The sequence below is a fragment of the Ammodytes marinus genome (assembly GCF_949987685.1).
Source record: "Ammodytes marinus genome assembly, chromosome: 4".
Lineage (NCBI taxonomy): Eukaryota > Metazoa > Chordata > Actinopteri > Uranoscopiformes > Ammodytidae > Ammodytes > Ammodytes marinus.
This window is the reverse complement of record NC_137233.1, coordinates 12,820,313-12,840,684: the sequence shown is the minus strand read 5'-3', so window position 1 is coordinate 12,840,684 and position 20,372 is coordinate 12,820,313. Positions and strand designations below refer to the sequence as shown.

The 20,372-nt window shown below is 40.9% G+C and overlaps 2 protein-coding genes across 3 annotated transcripts in view; both read left to right on the top strand.

Annotated features, from left to right (window-relative positions):
• Window positions 1-13,711, top strand: part of igsf21a (immunoglobin superfamily, member 21a) — a 180,409-nt gene extending 166,698 nt beyond the window's left edge. The window contains exons 7-10 of one of the 2 annotated variants that reach the window (XM_080026172.1): window positions 604-689; window positions 5,413-5,605; window positions 8,488-8,526; window positions 12,480-13,711. In XM_080026172.1, the coding sequence (XP_079882298.1) occupies window positions 604-689; window positions 5,413-5,605; window positions 8,488-8,526; window positions 12,480-12,556 (395 nt within the window). In that variant the 3' untranslated portion in view covers window positions 12,557-13,711. Of the gene's footprint in view, window positions 1-603; window positions 705-5,412; window positions 5,606-8,487; window positions 8,527-12,479 lie in introns of both variants that reach the window. The other variant, XM_080026171.1, reaches the window with a different exon arrangement.
• A 2,604-nt stretch (window positions 13,712-16,315) lies between these two features.
• On the top strand, window positions 16,316-19,357 carry klhdc7a (kelch domain containing 7A). Its single transcript, XM_080025640.1, has one exon. The coding sequence runs from the start codon at window positions 16,426-16,428 to the stop codon at window positions 18,709-18,711; it is 2,286 nt and encodes a 761-aa protein (XP_079881766.1). The 5' UTR covers window positions 16,316-16,425; the 3' UTR covers window positions 18,712-19,357.
• The last annotated feature ends 1,015 nt before the right edge of the window (window positions 19,358-20,372 follow it).

The following is a 20,372-nucleotide window of genomic DNA, read 5'->3' as shown; positions in this document are numbered from 1 at the left end:
CGTGCAAAGCGGTTATCTTTAGGGGAATTGTTAATCATCTCAAATTGTGCAGAACCTGCTTATATGGGCCCTAATGCAGTATGCTGTGCAGTTTAGCCATAATGAAATGAATCACCTCTTTTAAACATTATGCAAATCACTCATTTTATCTCCACACTACAAACGCAGGACAATCGCCGGCCCCCTCACAATCTCAGAATATGAGAATCTGCCTGCTCCCTCTCCTGCTTGCACCCCATTGTTTTAGAGAGTCAAAATGAAAGCCATCTGGGTGCTGCTGTCCTCACCAAGACAAGGGAATTAGCTCTCTGAGTGTCCCTTATCTCACTGCCTCCACACTCCACCCGGTGCACTCCCATTCTCCTCCAGTAATGAGTATCTACCCAATTTAGTTCCTTTCCTCTCCAGTGGGGAATAAATCCAGCACAGTCCTTTGGATGAAAGAACCTACAAGTCCCTCGCCTCTTGCCCCGTGACCTTAATTGACAGGAGATTGTATTTGTCTCTCCCCCTCTGTTACAAAACAGGTATCCGACACAAACAGGTATGCTCTCCATGCTCAGTACGGTGACCTTTGTTTGTTTGTCTTTTTTCTCTTTCCAGCTGCTCCAAAGGGGCCTAAACTCCTGATGACCCCCACTAGAGCTAAGGTGGGGGACACGGTGCGCATCACTGTGCAGGGATTCCAGGTAGGATCGCCTGGGGTAAGTGCATGGGGTGTTCAAAAAGTTTGAAGTTCAAATGCAAATATTCATTTATTCAAACTTTTGATTTAAATGTTTTAAATGGTAACACTTTACGAAAAGGGTACATTACTGAACTGTTATTTATGCATAGTTAATGCTATTATTTAATATGTAGTCAATGCTTTTTTTAGCATTTAAAGTTTACTGTTAGCAAATGCTTGGTTAAGCGTTAACTATGCTTAGTTAATTCATAACCAAGCATTTGTTAACCAAGCATACTGGTCAGTTAATGCTTATTTAACGCTTATTAAGCATTAACTTAGAGTTAATAAATGTACCCTTATTGTAAAGTGTTACCTTCTAAATAAAGTACAGACATACTAAATATTATAATTTTTCAGGCTGCTTGTATGCTATGCAATGCTATGTTAGCTATTGTATGTGTTGCTGCTTTCAGACTTCCTGCTCCATAATCCCAATTAAGCACCCAAAGATAACAGCAACAATGTTGTCTATGTGTCACTTTCATCCCCTGCCAAAAGAGATGATGTGTGTAGTATACAGTGCCTGTGGAGAGTACTGATCTATCTGACAGCAATGACACAGTGAAACAAGACAGCTGGCTCCGGCCAGAGGAAGAGGATAGGGCCAACCCTGATGTGGGACCTTTTAAAGGCCCACAGTACAAAATGGGGTTGTTACTTTTCCATCACTGTTTGAGGAATATATAGCAACCATTCTTCATATGTGTTTTTTGATTTAATTTGACTCTTTCTTGTGAGACATTTCCATGGACAATTATTATTTTTTAGTTTGCCAAGTCCAAAGCCCTCGGGGATCTTGAAGGTTTTTCTTAGCAGTGTATACTAAACAGGCTTGACTTTGGCACAAGGCCAGTCAGACCCTTCGGCTGCATGGCCTTCAGCACTTACAGACTGATCAGAAAGAAAATTTCCTCAGCCTTCACTAGAACTATAGCTGAAGGGTTTCACAAGAAGATAAGATGGTGTGCCAAGACTGCCTCCTGCCTTTCTGATAAAATAAGACGCCAGTTTCCCCTCCGGTTTATTGTTTTAGGTATCTATTATGGATGATCTTCCCTCAGTGAGGTTTTATTTTCTTCATTCTTCTTTGCTATTTGCATGGAATGAAATGAGATATTGATGCTTTCGGCAGCATAGTGTGAACACATTTTTATTTTGGACTCTACAGGCTTTTGGGGTCATTTGACAGGGAAGTCTCACGTAAACACTTTTTATGTTTTGTTTTTGTGTCTGTTGTTATTTGTGACCTTTTCCCAAAACATGTCTCAGTCTGTTTACTTAATCAGAACCTATGATCAGTAAGTCGAGAATTTGAACCTGTATTGCAAACTATTTCAGTAGGCCAGCTGTCAAGGGCACTTTTATGCCAAGGATGTTTACAAAAGTGTATCTAAACTCTGAAGTGTTTGGTTTGTTTGAGCATGTCAGTGATATCAATAGAACTTGGCTGCATGCCAACTGAATGCACTGACATTGCTTGCTCCAGGGAAGGATTCTAAAGTGTGCACTTTCTGATACAATAGAGAGAGAGATGTTGACATCTGATAATAAGCGGTTGCTTGTGCTTGAAAAGCCACAAAGGAAGGGCAAACTTAGGTCTGGACTAGAGCGATTTTCATCTTCATGCTATCTTACCTTGTATGAACAGTGTAAGTCACACAGGCTGGATTTGTTTGCTCTGTTTTAATTCACCCCACTTCAGTGAATTAATCAAACTCGTGGTCATTCGGGTTATGCCCCTGCTGACCGTTTATTTTCACTGTTACAGTAGTGGCTGGCTTTACCAGGTGTTTTACTTCTTAATTTGTACAGAACCGCGGATTAAGTGAACTTTTCAATATATAGTAAATTAAACTGTATGTGGAGGACCTTGTCTTTACACCTTCTTCATTCACTGTGTGTACAAAAGGTGAGGTCTCTCACAAAGTCTTAAGTTAGAACCTATTAATATTGTTTATATTTTGAGGAATACATATATATTATGTCTTTCTTGTTATATGTCAAGTGCCTCAGATGTTCAAATGAGGTGCTATTCCTTTTGACAAAAGGCCAAAGTGCTGGAAACCACTTTCTGCACTGAAAGCCAGCTCTGTTTAAATATGGTCAAGAGGATTTTATTCCATAGTGGTTCAAATGGATGGCAGAGAAGATACAGAATTGTGTCATTATTTAACGTGTGTGTGTGTGTGTGTGTGTGTGTGTGTGTGTGTGTGTGTGTGTGTGTGTGTGTGTGTGTGTGTGTGTGTGTGTGTGTGTGTGTGTGTGTGTGTGTGTATGTGTGTGTGTGTGTGTGTGTGTGTGTGTGTGTGTGCGTGCGCGTGTGGGTGTGTGTGTGCGTGCGTGCATTTGTGCGTCTGCGTGCATGTCAGTTGCATTCCAATCCAACAGTGGACCTTGGTTACACATTCACTACACATTCACTGTTGGTCTTGCTTTAAAATATGCTAAAATCATGCTTAAATCCTTCCAGTGAATTGAATTTACCCAGGAGGAGACCTGCTTTTGTTTCAGTTCAGTTTCAGTTTCAGTTCAGTTTATTTCGATCACACATAGATTCACAACATTACATACATAAGTAAAACACACAGCAAAAAAGTTGTCATCTTAATTTATACATTGACAGTTCTTATCAATAGTATTATATATATATATATGATTTTATTCAGGACACATGAAGATCCATAGTACAATGTATAAAAAATAGAGTCAATACATAAATAACAACAAAAAGCACACCAATGCATGCAGATTAAAAAGAAATAAAATAAAAATAAAATAAGAGATCAGCATACAACACTTGCAGTATACAAAGAAGCCCTCCAATGTCTCCAGAGTGAGGATGAGAACCTGACAGAGCTGAGCCCAGGCTTGACCAATGCCTGAATAATACTGTTTTGTGATGCTGTCACGATATTATTGATCGAAAAGGTGTAGGTTGAAGCCTTTGCTTATTGCACCTACCCTTTTTACGTTATGTTTTATTTATTTGTTTTTCGATGGTCCCTTAGGATCTTATTTCATTATTTTTTAAGTATTATTTCTATAATTATTGTACTTATTATTGCTATCATTTATTTCCTTTTATACAAGTTATGACACAAAATAAAATAAATCGACAATTCATATTCACAGTGCCATTCATGCCTCACTTTTATACTCGTTTAGCGTCTTCTTTTTCAGTATTTTTTTAAGTCTGTCTTTGTATTTGTTTTGTACGTGTTTCCCCATATTTCCACACGGTATGTACTGTATGGTATGTTTGAATGTTTAAGTTCATACTCAGGCTAGGCCAGGGATTTTAACTACTTCAATTGAATGCAGACTGTTTTTAACTTGCAAGTACATCTGCTTGAGCTGAGACATTATATAGCATTTTTCTTTCACACCTTAGTGCCCAACAAAACTTGAAAAAAAAAAGTGCTGGCGGATAAACAGGTTGATCTGAAAATATTTAAAAAATCTACAAAACAAAATCAATCAAAACACACATTCCACATCAAACTGACTCTATCTAAATGTCTTCAGTCAAAAAAAAAACTCCCATTACTGTAATAGTTATTATAATTATAAGCACATGATTTCATATGCATCTGCATCTTCGATCCACTATAAATAAATATAATACCTTTACTACCTATTTCATAAAATGTAATTATGAGGACAGTATTGTGACTTAATTTCATAATATAACTTGTCTTCATAGCATTAAAACCCAGTTAAATGTGTGTGTATAATGTTTAACTGAGGTATTTATTATGATCTTCATGTAGCCGAGTAATTCATGATTTACAGGTGAAAACTTTCATTCAAGTGGCAAAATTAAATGAAAAATATACAGATATATTTCAATTATCCTTTTTTTTAAAGCCATCACCTTGTACCTATTCATTCCTTTCAGTTTGTTCCATAACAGATGATGCAGGTTGCCTCTTGTTTGCGGCCCAAGGTTGCATGTCCCCGCTTGGCAATTGTATAATACATTTATGAAAGCTTTTATTTTATTATGAATGACAAGAAATGGTGGTCCACACCTGGTCTGTGCAGAATGATAGTCTACTGTTTGTAATGTAGAAGTGCATGTCTTTGTCTTGCATGTCGTGTGTGTGTGTGTGTGTGTGTGTGTGTGTGTGTGTGTGTGTGTGTGTGTGTGTGTGTGTCTGTGTCTGTGTGTGTGTGCGTGCGCGTGCGCGTGCGTGTGTGTGTGTGTGTGTGGTGAAATGCATGTGTCACGGAGGGATTATGGTGTGAGAGGAAAGAATAAGAAGTGGAATGGTACAAGAGATTCACCCTCCTACGGTGTCCTCTTATTATTTATGAACATGTCAAGCCACTGATAAGAATGAAACACTGCTTTATGGAAGGTTATATTTTAAAATTGGAAATGGGGCAGGACGGGGGCAGGGGGGGGTCTCTGGAGGGCTCAAAAAATGTGAGGAGCAAAAACTGTTGTAAAGTGAAGTGTTGATTATTAATGCATGTTGTTAACTTGCCATTGCATGGGGGGGGGGGGGAGTTTGAGGCTTGTATTATTCATGCATCCTTTGCTCTTAATCTCTTGGCTGAGATTCACAGACTTTCTCTGCAACATCCTTTCGCCCCCCCCCCCCCTTCCTCTCATTCCCTCTCTCTTTTTTCTCCTCCTTTTCTCTCCATATCCCCTTTGGATGGTTGGGTGTTGATAGAATGAGGTGTTCCCCGAGCCGCTGTTCACCTGGACACGAGTAGGGGGGCGCCTGCTGGATGGCAGTGCCGAGCGACTGGGGAAAGAGCTGATTCTGGAGAGGGTGCCAGCCGAGCTCAACGGCTCCATGTATCGCTGCACGGCCCAGAATCCTTTGGGCTCCACGGATACACACACCCGCCTCATAGTCTTTGGTATGTACTGTACTGTGTACGCGCAAACTCGGCAACAATCCCTGGCCCCATTTTGCACCGGCGACTTACACTAGCGGTTCGATTGAAATCACAGTTATGTTTAATGAATTATTTAGAAGACAATGAATATGAAACATTTCTCTCTTCTCTTCTCTTCTTTTTTTTCTCTTTTTTCTGTGACGGCACAACTCGGCTCCACACAGGAATTGGCTGGAACACTTATACAAATTACAAAGTTTAACGTCTGAAAATTACATAATTCTACAAAATTTATTTTGATGTATCCACATAGATTCTTTGAAAAATACTTTAGAGCTTTGTGTGGCTGCTTTTAGGTATTAATCATTAATGCAACTAAGTGTGTGATTAATAAGATATTGTATCCCTAATTGGCTTAACAACACGTTCTTTACAAGGCTGCACTTAGTGAGGATAGCAATTCTCATACAAGGGATTTAGTGCCTATTCCATGAATGGCATTACTGTACTTGAACCGCTCTCACTTAAACACCAACGGTTGCATCAAAGCCCATGACAAAATCTAAGGACCTGCTGTTGACAGTGTTGGAAAAGCACTTTGTTCAATGGCCAGACCAAGGTAACAAATTCATCAGAAGCTGGAAGTAGTTAATTTACTGACGTTGATGTTGGAGCCACATTGCTTTCAGGCTCTTTTATTTCCGTGTTTCTTTGGACCTTGGACACTCATGGAAGAACTGGCATCTGCCATTCTAGGCTTTTTAGCTTCTTCAGAAAGCTTTACCAATAAAGGGAGTTATACTATAAGCTACTAAGGCATCAGATTGTTTTCTATCTTACCTTCTATCTCATCAGTGGTGATATTGAAGTGTATTAGGGGGTCTCCTATAGTAAAAAATAAAAGCAGTGGGCAAGGCTCCTCCATATTTTTACATTGTTCATTAGTAAAGGCGTCAACTACAATATGTATCTCCATCATTGATGCAGCCCATAGGGGAACTGAGAACACTTATTCCCAGATGCCAATTTTTTTTCACCATTGTCCTTCAGCTGTGCTATTCTTAGTGCATACCAGATGCAAACTCTATCCATAATGGCTCAGTCATGTTTCATTAGAGCCATTACAAAATATCTATGTAACAGGGACTGTTTTTTTTTTAAAAGCCTAAACATTACCATGTATATAGATAGATATATAGATAGATAGATAGATAGATAGATAGATAGATAGATAGATAGATAGATAGATAGATAGATAGATAGATAGATAGATAGATAGATAGATAGATAGATAGATAGATAGATAGATAGATAGATAGATAGATAGATAGATAGATAGATAGATAGATAGATAGATAGATAGATAGATAGATAGATAGATAGATAGATAGATAGATAGATAGATAGATAGATAGATAGATAGATAGATAGATTTTAATACAAACATGTGTGTGGCATCATGCACATGCATGCACTAGAGCCCTGACGTTCCCTATTAATATAATTCAGTTTAGCATCATTGTCTTGCATAATATGGTCTGAAACAAGGAATATTGTATCCATACATTTTTTTCTGAAACACTCAGGGTTTAAAGTGTGTCACAAATGTAAAAAAAAATATTGGGCTGGCCTAATAAGAACCCACTCTAAAGGGAGAGTGCCACTTTAGGGAGGCGTTACCTTGGGAGGCATTTTGCTAGGAAGAACACTAATGTCTATTTAACACCCTGATGCACCCTAAGGTGTCATCGACTACCTGCGCAGTATGGCTCATCTGTCTGCCTGCTCCTTGGAGATGGCTTACACTCACGCATAGGGAAGGTAAATGGTGATTAAGTGACCTTGGCACCGTCTCCTGTGGCCTTGAGATGAGACACTTCCCTCGTTGACAGGTGAAGAGAGAGAAGGATTTGGGGACTGTGCTCAATTGGCAAAGTCTTCAATATACATCATCAGGAATAATCTAGTATAATGACAGCTTGGTATAGAGACTCTCCACACTCCTCTGACGAGCAGAGCTCCTGTCTTGATGATGTTCATCTTTAGCCACCCTTAGTGATAATACCCTCTGAGATTACTATGAAGTGAGTCAGCACGGAAGAGTCGGGCAGTGACACCCAAACTGCAAACACATGCAGAAACACGTTCGTGCGTATGCTTATGCAAATTTGCAGGGGCAGGCAAACTCAAGCGTACATATGCAGAGTGCACACACTAATTTCCCTGTGCCTCTCAGAAGCGCTGCTATGTTAATGTGCTTGCAGTGAGACCATGAATGTTTCACACTGCGTTGTGTTTGTAGCTTCCACCTACTCATACGTCACGTCAAAAAATAGCTCACACAGTGGAATTCGGGAGTGTTGTGGATTCTCTGCAAGCCCTTCTGCTTCTTCCTTTGCAATTACTTTTTTTTTCCTTTTCTTTTTTTTCACCTCTGAGAACTTTGAAAATACATTGCCTGAGTGTATTGTGCAGGTTGGACATTGGCAGTACTTATTAAAGGTGGAGTCAATTTCTCCAAATCCACTTTCTGAGCAGACTGTCTGGCCACAGCGGTAGTTGCCTGGTCTGACTGCTGCTATAAGTGTCCAGGTTGTTCTGGTGCAGTGCTCTGAGTTCCCAGTTCCATTAACAGGCCCAATCTTTCTCCTGTGGGATGTGCCATTTAACGTGTGCTTCAGGAACTTTGGAGTTCTGGTTCATTAGAAAGCCACAACTTCTGTCAGAGATAACTATTTTTTCTCTTTCTCTCTATGTCTTTCTCTTTTTATCATGCTCTTTATCCTCTTATAAGACAAAATCCCTTCTTCATTCACTGAGCCAATGAGTCTCTCAGTAACATCTACGTACATTTTTTTTGATCATCCCACCATTGATATTTTTTCTACTTTTGTTTCCAACAGAAAATCCAGCCATGATGAAAAACACACAGAATCCAAACAGTAAGTATGTCAGCCATGGGGAAATGACAGCTTCCAGTGTGCTTTCATTAAAATGCACCTCTTCCTGCTGTATCACTTGATCATCATATTTCACCAGACTGCCATATGTAATATGAGAACAAAATGTGACACCGCTGTCTGTTTAGAAAATGTGTGCAGGAGTCTGGCACTGATCAGAGGAGCAAATTGTCTGGGAGTCTGTGGTTTTAACATCCAAAGTATTGACAGGTGGATGTTTCTCATTCGGTCCTGAATGCATTTTCCCCCAGAGAGACTGTGTTAGAGAGTGATTCAGTCAGGATTAATCTTTGCCGATGTTCAAGCAACCAGCCTCTCACGATGACTAACCGAGCCTGTCACTTTTGGTTGAGTGCGGGATTATTGGTGTTTCATATGTGCCGTAGTGGCTCATTTGCGGCTTCTGAGATTATCATATGTAAAGATGAGGGATTGTCAGAGAGAAGCCGCAGGGCTGTGACAACAACCTTTCCATCTCTCCCTCTTCTCTGCCACTCCCTCTCTATTTCTACTTCAATCTTTCTGTCGCTCTTCCTCCCCCTCTTCTCTTATCTCAGTTTTAATGTTCCCTTTCTGTCTCCCAGTGCCAGCCTCTCTTCCCCTTTCATCCATTTCTAGTTAACTTTTTCCCATTTTAACCACTTCCTCACTTAGTATGTCTGTCCATAATATCTATATTTCTCAATGTTGTAGCTCACAATTTTTATGTAGATTGTCAGGCCCTCGGGCCAAATGGTCAGTGCAGATTATCCTGTGGTTTAGCAAAGATAAAACAGGTTGAACAGAGTTTAGAGTCTTGTCAGATGGGTTTTAAATGGGAATAAAGTGGTCCTCGACTCACCAAGACTGAAATCCAAGTGTGACCCTGTTGAAATGGCAAACAGAGTTTAGATACAGGGGTATAAAGAAAAGTAAAATTATTAGTATTATTAATAATAATAAATATTAATAATAAGGAATAATGGCAATAATGATAAGTAGTATGCATGTATCATAAGCATTATTATTAGTTTGTATTATTATTAATATATATATATATATATATATATATATATATATATATATATATATATATACAGTATATATATATATATATATATATATATATATATATATATATGTATATATATAGAGAGAGAGAGAGAGAGAGAGAGAGAGAGAGAGAGAGACAGAGAGAGCCTTTGTTGATGAACTTGAAAATGAACTGAATGTTAATTGCATAGTGCATACTACCTTGTGCATGTTTGTGACACCCATGTTTGTCCCAGTGTACAGTGTTAACTGTTTCCCAAACATGGCAAGCGGAGCTGTCTTTAAGCTGAACTGCACAGTTTGACGAGATCTCAACAGTCTTGTATTTCGACACAGGCTTCAATCTTTTCTCCCTTTTCCTGCTTCCTACTTTAAAAACATCACATTATTTCTCTCTTCTCCTATCGCGCATTCCAGTTCTCTCCTTTTCAATCCTTTCTCTGTTTTTCCCTCTCTTTTCCCCTACCTTTCCCATCTATGCTAGTCATACCTTAGGGATGCAAATCTGATATGCAAATGCTATGGTAAGCGCAGGAGCAGGTGTGTCACAGCAAGGACAGAATCAGGTCAGCATGGACGCGCAGACATGCCTTGCATGCAATTCAAATTGGTGTACAACATGGCCCCAAGAGGTCACAAGTACACATGCCCATTGGCTTAATGGCTGAATACCTAACTCCTCGCCTGGTGCGAGCGGGAAGAACCACCTCCGTCTGTCAATCATTGCCACCGCAGACAAGAAAACTACGCTTCCCATGAGGGTTTATTCATTCATCTTTGTCAGAATTCCAGTCTCCCAGACAACTTGTCGAGCAGCGCTGTATGGCAATGAACAGAATTTAAGACCAGATCGAGAGTGAGGACAAAATGTGACATATTCTCTGCCGCATAGTACTGTGCCTGTCTACTGTACCTGTGGCTGGTGGAGGTGTCAGATGTTTGGGTTGTCACCTTATTGTGGGTGATGAATTATCTTGGCTGAGACACGGCTGTGCAATCATTAAGCGCAATTCATTACAACTAACAAAGTCTCGACTGAAGTACTTTGTATTCATTGACTCAAAAATAACAATAACAGAAGTGCCAGGAGCCATAATCAAGTAATTAAAATAAATTTAAATGTTTTGAGCTAACATGCTATATTTGTCACTTTCCATAGTTCCATAATAAATTCAAATTTAAATCCTCGTTTTTGTCATTGCCACAATCAGACATATCAGGTAGGTCTGTGTGAAATCAGCTAACTTGACTCAAGCCCTTTCTCGAGTCAATGCACTCATGTGGTCATATGCAAAAAGAAAGCACTATCTTTTCATTTGGCACGACAAGTCCAGCTCAACGTTATTAAAAAGAGCACGTTGCTATGGGAATCAGTCCCAGTTCAAATTCAGGTTGGCAGAAATGCATTGAGGTCTGAGCCAAAAACACAAGGCAAACAGATGGCTGGGCAACTTCCATCTATGATTGTAGACTGAAGGGGGACCTCGGATGATGATCTTATGGTTGGATGAGCCCATTAAAGAATGAGATGAAGTATTTATTGTGAAGATTCAGTTGTTGAATCATTTTCCATAATCAGAACTTAATACCATGAATTCAAATGTCAGATCATATAGAATTGTGGAGAGTGAGTAATCATGACAGGGAGACTTTTTTTTATTTTTCATTCACGCATCATTAATTAGCTGTTTGTTTCAAATGCTAACCATATCAAACATTTAATCTAATGAGTCTAGCCACACCTTGCTGTTGCCAGTGTGATTGTTAGCGTAGCCACAGTCTTGGCAAAATCTGAAACAGTTGGTTATGTCAGAAAAACCACACCCGCAGTCAGTCACAACTTTCCACCCACAACAACTCAGACTCAAGATATCTTTGTATCGGTCTGAGCTGCACCAAAGGTCTGTGCCCTATACTGTCTATATAAGTCAACGTCCATCAGGATCCATTTTTTATGTAAGGTTACAATCTATCTACTTCAATCTAATCGAATTGTGTCACCCTTATTGTCCGCACTGCAATCATACTATTCTGTTCACACCGCATCTATTGCATTCTTTCCACATTAAACGTTTTTTTTAGGGGAGCTTTTTCTCATCCTAACGGAGGGTGTTAGGATGGAGGGTGTCACATACTGTACATATTGTAAAGCACTTGAAAGGAATTTGCCATTTGTGATATTGGGCTAAATAATATATAGGATTGACTCGTCTGGAATAATTGTTGTGCATTTCAAAGAACCGCTTAGAGAAGATTTTCCAATACTGAGAAAGGTTGTATAGGTATCTTTAGCATTAGCATACGCATTGGCAAGACTGTTATGAGATCAACACAACTCCAGTCCAAGACACTAATGTGACTTTGAAAAAAAGGGAACTAAATATCAACAATACAGTGAGAATACAATACATGTGTATATCGAGGGTGAAATCACTTCTTCTTTTAGCACAAGTCACTGTGTTCAAAAACTTGTGACAGTGAGGTCTGCAAAATTGTATTTTGATGTCATACACTTTGTTATAGTTGATTGTTGTTTTAGTTTTTCTTAAATAGTCTCAGATTTAATTATCAAAATGAAACAATTAAAGCATAAAGAACATCAGTGGCCTAAAACATGCCTCTCAAATCAATAAAGTTGTCACAATTTGTTCTTGTATTTGTTGTCTCAAGCATACAGCTCATTCGGGAGTTGACAAATGCATAATTTTTTGAAACTTTGAAACAACCAATACAAATACCACATTGTATGTATTGCATTTGATAAGTGAAGTCATACAAATTACGATGAATGTACAATATTACTGCACTGCTTTGAATGAATATAACTTTGATTATTCATGAGGAAGTGTGACTCTTTCTGATTGGCTGTTCCTTTGATTTTTCTGTTCCTTTGATTTTTTTAGATGGGGCCTCCCGCATGGGCGTGCTTGGACTAGCGTGGATGGCACTTGTCCTCACAGTGACAGTGGAAATGACGTGAAACCCCTCATCCAAGACGCTCTCACTCTTTCTCACGCACGCACACACACACACACACACACACACACCCCTGCCCTTCTAACACCACATCCACACACACACACTTCCCACGAATCCCGCAATCCTTCTCGAGTCATCCACAGGCCCTCCATGCTTCAGTCGATCAGAAAACGGTGCCACCTCAGGTTGGCGCTCCACTGATTTTGTAACAAAATAATAACCGAGATAAGGATATCAAAAGAACAACATGATGAACACGATAATACACACTTCCTATATAGCCCTGCCCAGTTACACCTTTTTTCGTTTCTTGTCCCACGTCTGCCTGTTGATCAATAAATGAGTTGATTTTGAATGGAAAAAGAAAAAAGCATTTGGATTTTATTTGGATGCGTCAAAATGTCTTTGATGTTGACTGAATATGTGAAAAGTGGAACTGGTGTAAGCGTTGCCACCTTAACTACCACACCCCATCTGTCACATGTCCTGGGATACACCTGATTAGCAACAAGCTGATGAACCACGGGGAAACAAACACAGATGCTCCAAGAGAACATTCTTTTTTATTAATATACAAGTATTCCTTTTTTTCTGATGGCTCGGAATGTACAAGAAGATTTAAATGCATTGAGAGACTAGAAGAAGAAAAAAAATCTCCTTTTTGAGTGTATTTTGTGTACATCAGTGTAAATATTGAAAATAATTAAAGAGGTTATATGGGTTATGGTGAGGGATGGTTGCTGATATAGTTGGAGTTTACACTTCTCCACCTTTGTTTGTACTTCATTCAACACTGTTTTCAAAGATACTTCTTGGCTGGAAGGGCAGAAACGTTAACAGCCTCTATGTGTCTCATCTGGGCTTTTTATATCTATATGGCAGGTCTGCAAGGACAGAATAAAAAAAAAATCTAACATATGTCTGCTGTTTTGGGGTTGTGGTGCATGTGACGTTTGACAATTATTTCTCCTTTTGGTGTGTTGCAATTGACAGCACTGCAACTCATTGTCACAGGCCTGTAATCAAGTTATTTACAGTACTTGTGACATACTATCTTAAGTGACCTACATTGTGTACAATACGTAACTCTTACCCAGACATTTACAGTGCTATAGGATCATTTTAGCCGCCATTCCAGGGAGGTGTTCACCTGAGGCAGCGTGTGTAAACAGGGTTGTTGCATTTGTTTCATGTCACCTGTATTAAAATGGAGAGATGATAAAACGTACAAGCCTTGACTTTACTTCTACCACTGTGTTTTGTTGTTCAGTAGTATATGTGCATCGTCTAGTCTTCTGTAATGCTGGGTACAGGTCATGCTTCTAATATTGCATACTCCAGTACATCTAGCTTGTTCCAACCATTTGTAACAATTTCATGTTATGATAAAGTCATCATGTGAGGAGCATTTGAAGGACAGTCTTCCTAGACAGAGGCAGCTGAATTCTGAAAATGACTTTGTCACATATATTTCTCAATGTAGTCACCCCAATATGACTTGAAGGAGAGTCTGACATTGCTGTTAGCCCATTGCAGTGTGTATTCTTTCTCTCGCACAATGAAAGTGAATAGCTTAATGCAGAATAATCCAGCATTTTTGGACTTCACAAGAATTGCAATTCATGCTATTCTGAGGACAAAATATGTATTAAGGGATTAAGGTTTAAACCAGGTTGGAGGTAAGAGGAAACATTTTTAAGGCTTAGTGGAATAGAAAGGATATACCTACCCGTTTGGGATATTGCCTCACCTTGCTAAAGAACAATTCATATAACTGTGTTCTGGAGATGAGAGCTGCATAGCACAAACATTATTAACGGACACTCATATGCGCCTTGAATTAATTTTTGCCCCCAGTGAGGGAAGCAAAGGGAACAAATCCTTGTCCACCCACTGTATAACATTATAACTCAGCTATCAATTTTATTTTGATTCAAGAGGCACTTCTGTGATTTTTCTTTTCACATTCAAGGGAGAAAACCATATGCAGCCCATTTTCTAAACACAGTTGAGAATGTGAAAATTGCCTTTATATAATCACCCTGCATTATCACCCTGCATTATCAGTAAGTCTTGCATTTGTTGTGTATTACACATTTGAACAATTTTTTTTCAATGTTAACAGTTGTTCTGATCCGTGATGTTCCAACAACACAATAAATACGACTATGACTATTTGAATATGGGGCTACCCAGAAATACTTGCAATTACAGCCATGGTTGTGAACCATTTAATTGTTCCTTTTAGTGGTAATTGCCCCTTATTATAGGTACATCCTTGTGAAAACAAGAACAAGCTTTTATGTGAACATTGTATTCACACATGATGGAATTGTTCTGTTTACTCAGTTAAAGTCAACACCTTTTTTGTTGATTTATGAGAAGGTTATGACCCTTCCATGTACAGTTTGAATTACCTTACGCTCATAACTAGTTCTTTATTTCATTTCAACTAGCTCATTCAATTTGTTTTGCTATATACTTGCTACATCCCTCCTCTGCCTACCAGGCTTCACTAATCTCCATAGTGATTACAGGAAGACGCTTTTCTTGTTCAGGCCAGGCCCATGTTGCACACCTACCATGAATGGCACATGCAAGAAGAGGTGAAAGTGCTTCCATGCAACAATGCGCACAGCTGACCATCGTGTTTGCTTTCCCCAGCAGTGTTCTGAATAGTTCACCTGAGCTAGGAGCAATGGCGGGGATAAGAGCTGGCCTCTTCGGCCCATCTCTGAATTATTCAGTAGTCAACCATGCTTGCGGGATCCGGTTTTCTTTGATGTCTTCTGAAAGCTCAGCTATCGGATGACAAAACAGCACCCATGTCAGCTAGGACACCTGACACACATCCTTCTGCATGCCCCTTTATGAGATGCACCTTTAATGTTTCACAGAGTGCTATTAAGATAAACACTATTCTGTTGTTGACCGAAGCCTGCTGCCAGTGTGTTATCTGCAACACTAATGACAGCCTGTCAACGGCGACTGAGTAACATGGGTCCCAGGTGACAGAGATGTATGTTTGGATCTCAGTATAGTGTATAGAAATGAATGACAGTGAGTGTCATAGTTTCTCTGTATGCACACAGTTTCCATCTGATATTGATCTGTATGTAAGAACAAGTGACTGCCATTGTGTTGTTCAACAGTAATCTTCAGCTTCTCTTCAGGCAGAGTCATTTTACAATATGCACGGGCCGCGAAAAGGACCTTTGATCTGTGGCAAGGCTGTACAAACAGATGTATCCTGGTTATTAAGTGTTTGATAAATGCCACCCATCACCACACCCCACCCCTTATACAAACAATGTGTTCCTCCTGCAACTCTAACCCTCTGTCTGAGGAAGTTATGATCTATCATAATATTTCTGCGGACATTTTTTACAGATTGTCATAATAAAGTATGACCTGACCCACTCCTGCTCAGGTAAACAGTGAGAAAAAGATGCACAACAACATAGCCTACACAACATTGGAAATAGAGTGGATTAAGAAAGTTACTGACCAGACTTCTTCGATAACATTTGGATAGTTATGGGGAAATGCTTGGGTGACTCATCACATTGCATAACCAAATATTGATCTATGGGCTATTTACATATTCTGTGTTTGGTTATTGGATCTGCTTCTGACTTGCCACAGGTGGTGCATGACCAGCAGTGTCCCGCCCTCTCCAGAGCCAGGGATGCAAATAATGCTTCTACAGGTATCATTTTACGCCTGATCCTCTGGTGCAAAGAGGCGCAGTCATCAGCTCACAGCTTCTCTTGTAATGAAAACCAGACAGCATGCTATACCGTCAGCTGAGATGCCTCGACAATAATATTCAATAGGATCAGCCAACCGACGACTTTCTTTGCTACAGCTATGCCCATCGCCGATCTTTTGGGAGGCCAGTTCGACATGCAGCTGGTGTTGAAACTGAGTCTCTCTGTGGCTGCGGTGCTGCTGGTCTCCTGGGCCTACAAGTTCTACAGCTCCAGGGATACGCAGAAAATTCAGCTCTGTGTCGACAAAGACGACAGAGAGACAGAAAATGCAACATGCCAAAACTGCAAGACGACACTGCCATGTCAAAGCTCACATGTCAGGGATAATGAGGGGGAGCGGCCCAGACATTTCGACGCCGACACAGCCACTGATGACCTGACATCTGACATCACCAAGGAAACGCCAGCAGAAGCTCATGAGCGCCAAGAGGAAGAAAGTGAGGATGAATTTAGTGTGTCACATGTTGACCGAGACATTAGCATTAAAGGAGAGCTACTCACTCATCTGAAGCAGGCAGAGGTGCCCACCACCGGTAATATTTCATTTGGCTCTGCTTTGAACCTTCCTCGCCCGCCAGAAAGTACAACGGGGCGCCGCTCTCCTTGCTTTCTGCAGAAGCTGGACGGCATAGTCGGTGTGGGCAGGGAGTTATGGCAGGACTTTGAGCATCAGGGGGCCTACTCCAGCTTCCTCTCAAAGGCAGAGATCAAAGTGGAGGATGCTAACGTGGTGCTGGAAGGAACAGGAGACCAGATTGTGCGCGGAAAGATATATGATTACTATGTCGAGTCTTCCTCTCACTCTATTACAGATTCAAAGAGTGTGCTGGGTCAGTTTGAGAGAAACTCAACTGAGTCCCAGCCAGAGTTCAGAAGTCGTGGCAGCAGCCCCACAGAATCTCCATCCTCTCTGGGCCCCATCATAATGCGTGATCTGGTTTTACCACCGTGCCCTGTCGAGGATCCCTCCTTTCTTGAAGGCCTCAAGCTGAGGCACCCTGCAAAGCCTCTGCTCATACGCAAGGAGAGCTATCTGTCTGCAGCTGAGCAGTCTGAGCCCTACATCTCTTCTCTAACATCAAGCGCCTCAAATCGCATCATTCACTCACCCAGCGATGAGTCCGTCTCTGTTCACCCTACCATCTCTCCCCAAACAGAGAGGAAGGGCCTTAATAATGTAACAGATGAGGCAGATCTAGAGACGGCAGCGGGGGCTCCAGTGTTACACCCTCCCTCGAAAAGTTTTGACGACAGCACAGATGTGGAAAGCTTGAAGAATAAACTTGATCTGGGGAACTGTTTGGAGGAGTTGTGTGTGGCCAAGAAACATGGCCAGACCTCTGTGCAGCAAGCAGCCCTGGGAGTCATGTCAGACAACTACCTGCAGGTGCTCAGGGACCCCAACCTTTATGGGCGGCTAATGGCTGGCGAGCGCGACCAAATCCGGAAGCAGCGAACGAGAGGGAGAAGGTTTGTCGTGGTGGCAGATATCGACCCTCAAGACTGGACGAGGAACACGGGAAGGCGACCAAACGAGGCAGGGCAGTTGAGGACATCCAGTGCAGTGTACTATTATGATGACTACAAAGACGCCTGGCATAAACTCTGCCCCATCCCAGAGGAGGTCGTCTCTAAAGCCTGCGCCATGTGCACAATGGATAACTACTTATTTGTGGCAGTGGGCTGTCAAGGCACCGACAGAGAAATGACACCCTCAAAGCGAGTGTTTTGCTTCAATCCTTTGACATCCATTTGGAAGGAGATCAGTCCTATGAATGAAGCCAGGCCCCGCTGCAAACTGGCAGCTCTCGAGGGCTGCATCTACGCCATCGGAGGGGAGTGCCTCTCCTCGGTGGAGCGCTACGACCCGCGATTGGACAGATGGACATTCGTGGCTCCACTGCCTAATGACACGTTTGCAGTGGCACATCACGTCACAGTGTGCAGCGGGGAGCTTTTTGTCTCCGGGGGATCTCTTAGATGTATGCTGCTACGCTACAGCCCCAAAACCAACACCTGGAGGCCAGGTCTGCTGATAGGCAGCAAAGACAGAACAGCAGACTTGGTATCCATGGGGAGATTTCTGTATCGGTTTATTGTTAACCCACTGCTGGGTATCAGCGTGCACCGCTACCACACAGTGGCTCGACTGTGGTACGAGTGCAGCACCAAAAGGCTCCAGCACTGCCCTGCCTTCCAGTGTGTCACATTGGATCACACGATCTATTGCCTCAGCCGCCAGTTCACCATGAAGTTTGACGCTGATGAGATCTCTCCTGCTTTCGTAGATGAGGATTTGAGTGTCCTCTCTGCAGCAAGAGGCATACTTTTCCCTTTTGTCCTTTCACTCCCTGATAAGAAGCCTCGGCAGACCAGTGTGTAACCTGCACTGAGTTTTCCATTGATGATAAGATTAGGTGCTGATGGAGTATCCCCCGAAGGGCATGCTTAACATCAAGTTTCTTGTTGACTGAGTGGGTTTTGCTAAACCCAGCCCTCTCCGGAATGTGAAGTTGTAACCAACGTGTTGTCATTCATTTGAGGTGCTACTAAGATCGCACCTTTCAACAAAGCTTCTGTGTCTTAACTGCTTTACTTTATTTTATTGGGTATTGAATTAAGACTTATTTGTTTTCTAATGTCTTGATCCCTGGCAGTAGATGTAAAGTATTAGACTCTTAAAGGTATTCAAACTCCTGTGTGCTTAGATTTACGCCAGATGGGCTGCCATGTTTGTTTGCTTCTTTGATTTGCCGACCCTTCCTGCCATAAAGTTGGTTTTATATCATTCCAGATGCTTAAACTCTATAGCTATAAAGATAATTCATACAGAATCTCAGAGTAAACGAGTCCATTCAACTCTAACATATTACAGAGATTGGCCAATGTGGTGATAATATATCACTTTGCTCCACTGTAGGACACATGTAACTTACACAGTGGCCTGATACAATGCAATCATCTACAGTTGCTCTTAAATGTGACATGTTGTAAATGGCTTGGTCTTGCAATGTAAATAGGTGAGCTTCAAAAAGCATTTGTCACTACTCTTCCAACTCTGTTTAAAAAATAAAGAATTTTAGTTTGTAAGAAATGTGTTTGTTTCTTTGTACATTGTTCCAACTAATTATTATGTTGCCTGATGTATAACATCAAATAAAAACAAAAAATGTGTCATTCATTGCATATTAATCGACAATAAGTACAAGCCAAATATATATTCCAATATGTATGTGACTGCTAAGCATTGATATAATAACACAGGAACAATCTAAACACTTGTTGTTTATTTGTAATTAATGGCTGAGCAATAACATTAACAATGGAAACATGAGTAAGACCAATGCAAAATAAAAGATCCCTCATCGTTTGCTAGTTCCTTCTCTGTGCACCCTGTAATGGTGAGGACTTCAAAAACACACTGACAGGTTTCAGTGATTGACATGCTGCTATAGCACCATCATGTGGCTCACAAGGCAAACACACAACAGTGCTTTGTGTTCAGAAATAGACTCCCCATAACACAGAGGCATCAGCAGTAAAGTGAAGTGATTAACTAGCGTAGACTGGGCTTCGGCTGCACTGTAAGGCAACAGGCAGGCGGGGAGAAAGGGAGTTAGACACAGATGGCTGACCATCAAACATAAGCATCTTTGATTCTTCCTAATTAAACACTTTGATTGCTTGTAACTAAACACCCAATGGGACAGGAGTTAGACAAGTCTCTTCAGATGTTCCCTAGGATGACTCATCATGGCTTCTCCTTTGCCTAGATACCCAGGTCAGTTCTGGCGTTAACACTTGTTTTATAATGGTTTTTATCATTACAGTATGTGGTTTCCTTTTTTTCAGAGAGTATCTAGGGTAGTGCTAACAGCCCATTTTGAGTTTCAGATATTAACCGTGCAGAGAGAAAGGAATAATTTGCATGTAATTATCCTCTGGAAGGGCAGACACAATTTATAACCCCCTCCTTCCTCTTGCTTGCACACAGACACTTGCGTATCCATAGATATATGAACAGTGAAACTACTCACCATACAA

Coding starts and splice junctions, on each gene's coding strand:
- klhdc7a (XM_080025640.1), top strand. CDS start 16,426: ATGCCCATCGCCGATCTTTTGGGAGGCCAGTTCGACATGCAGCTGGTG.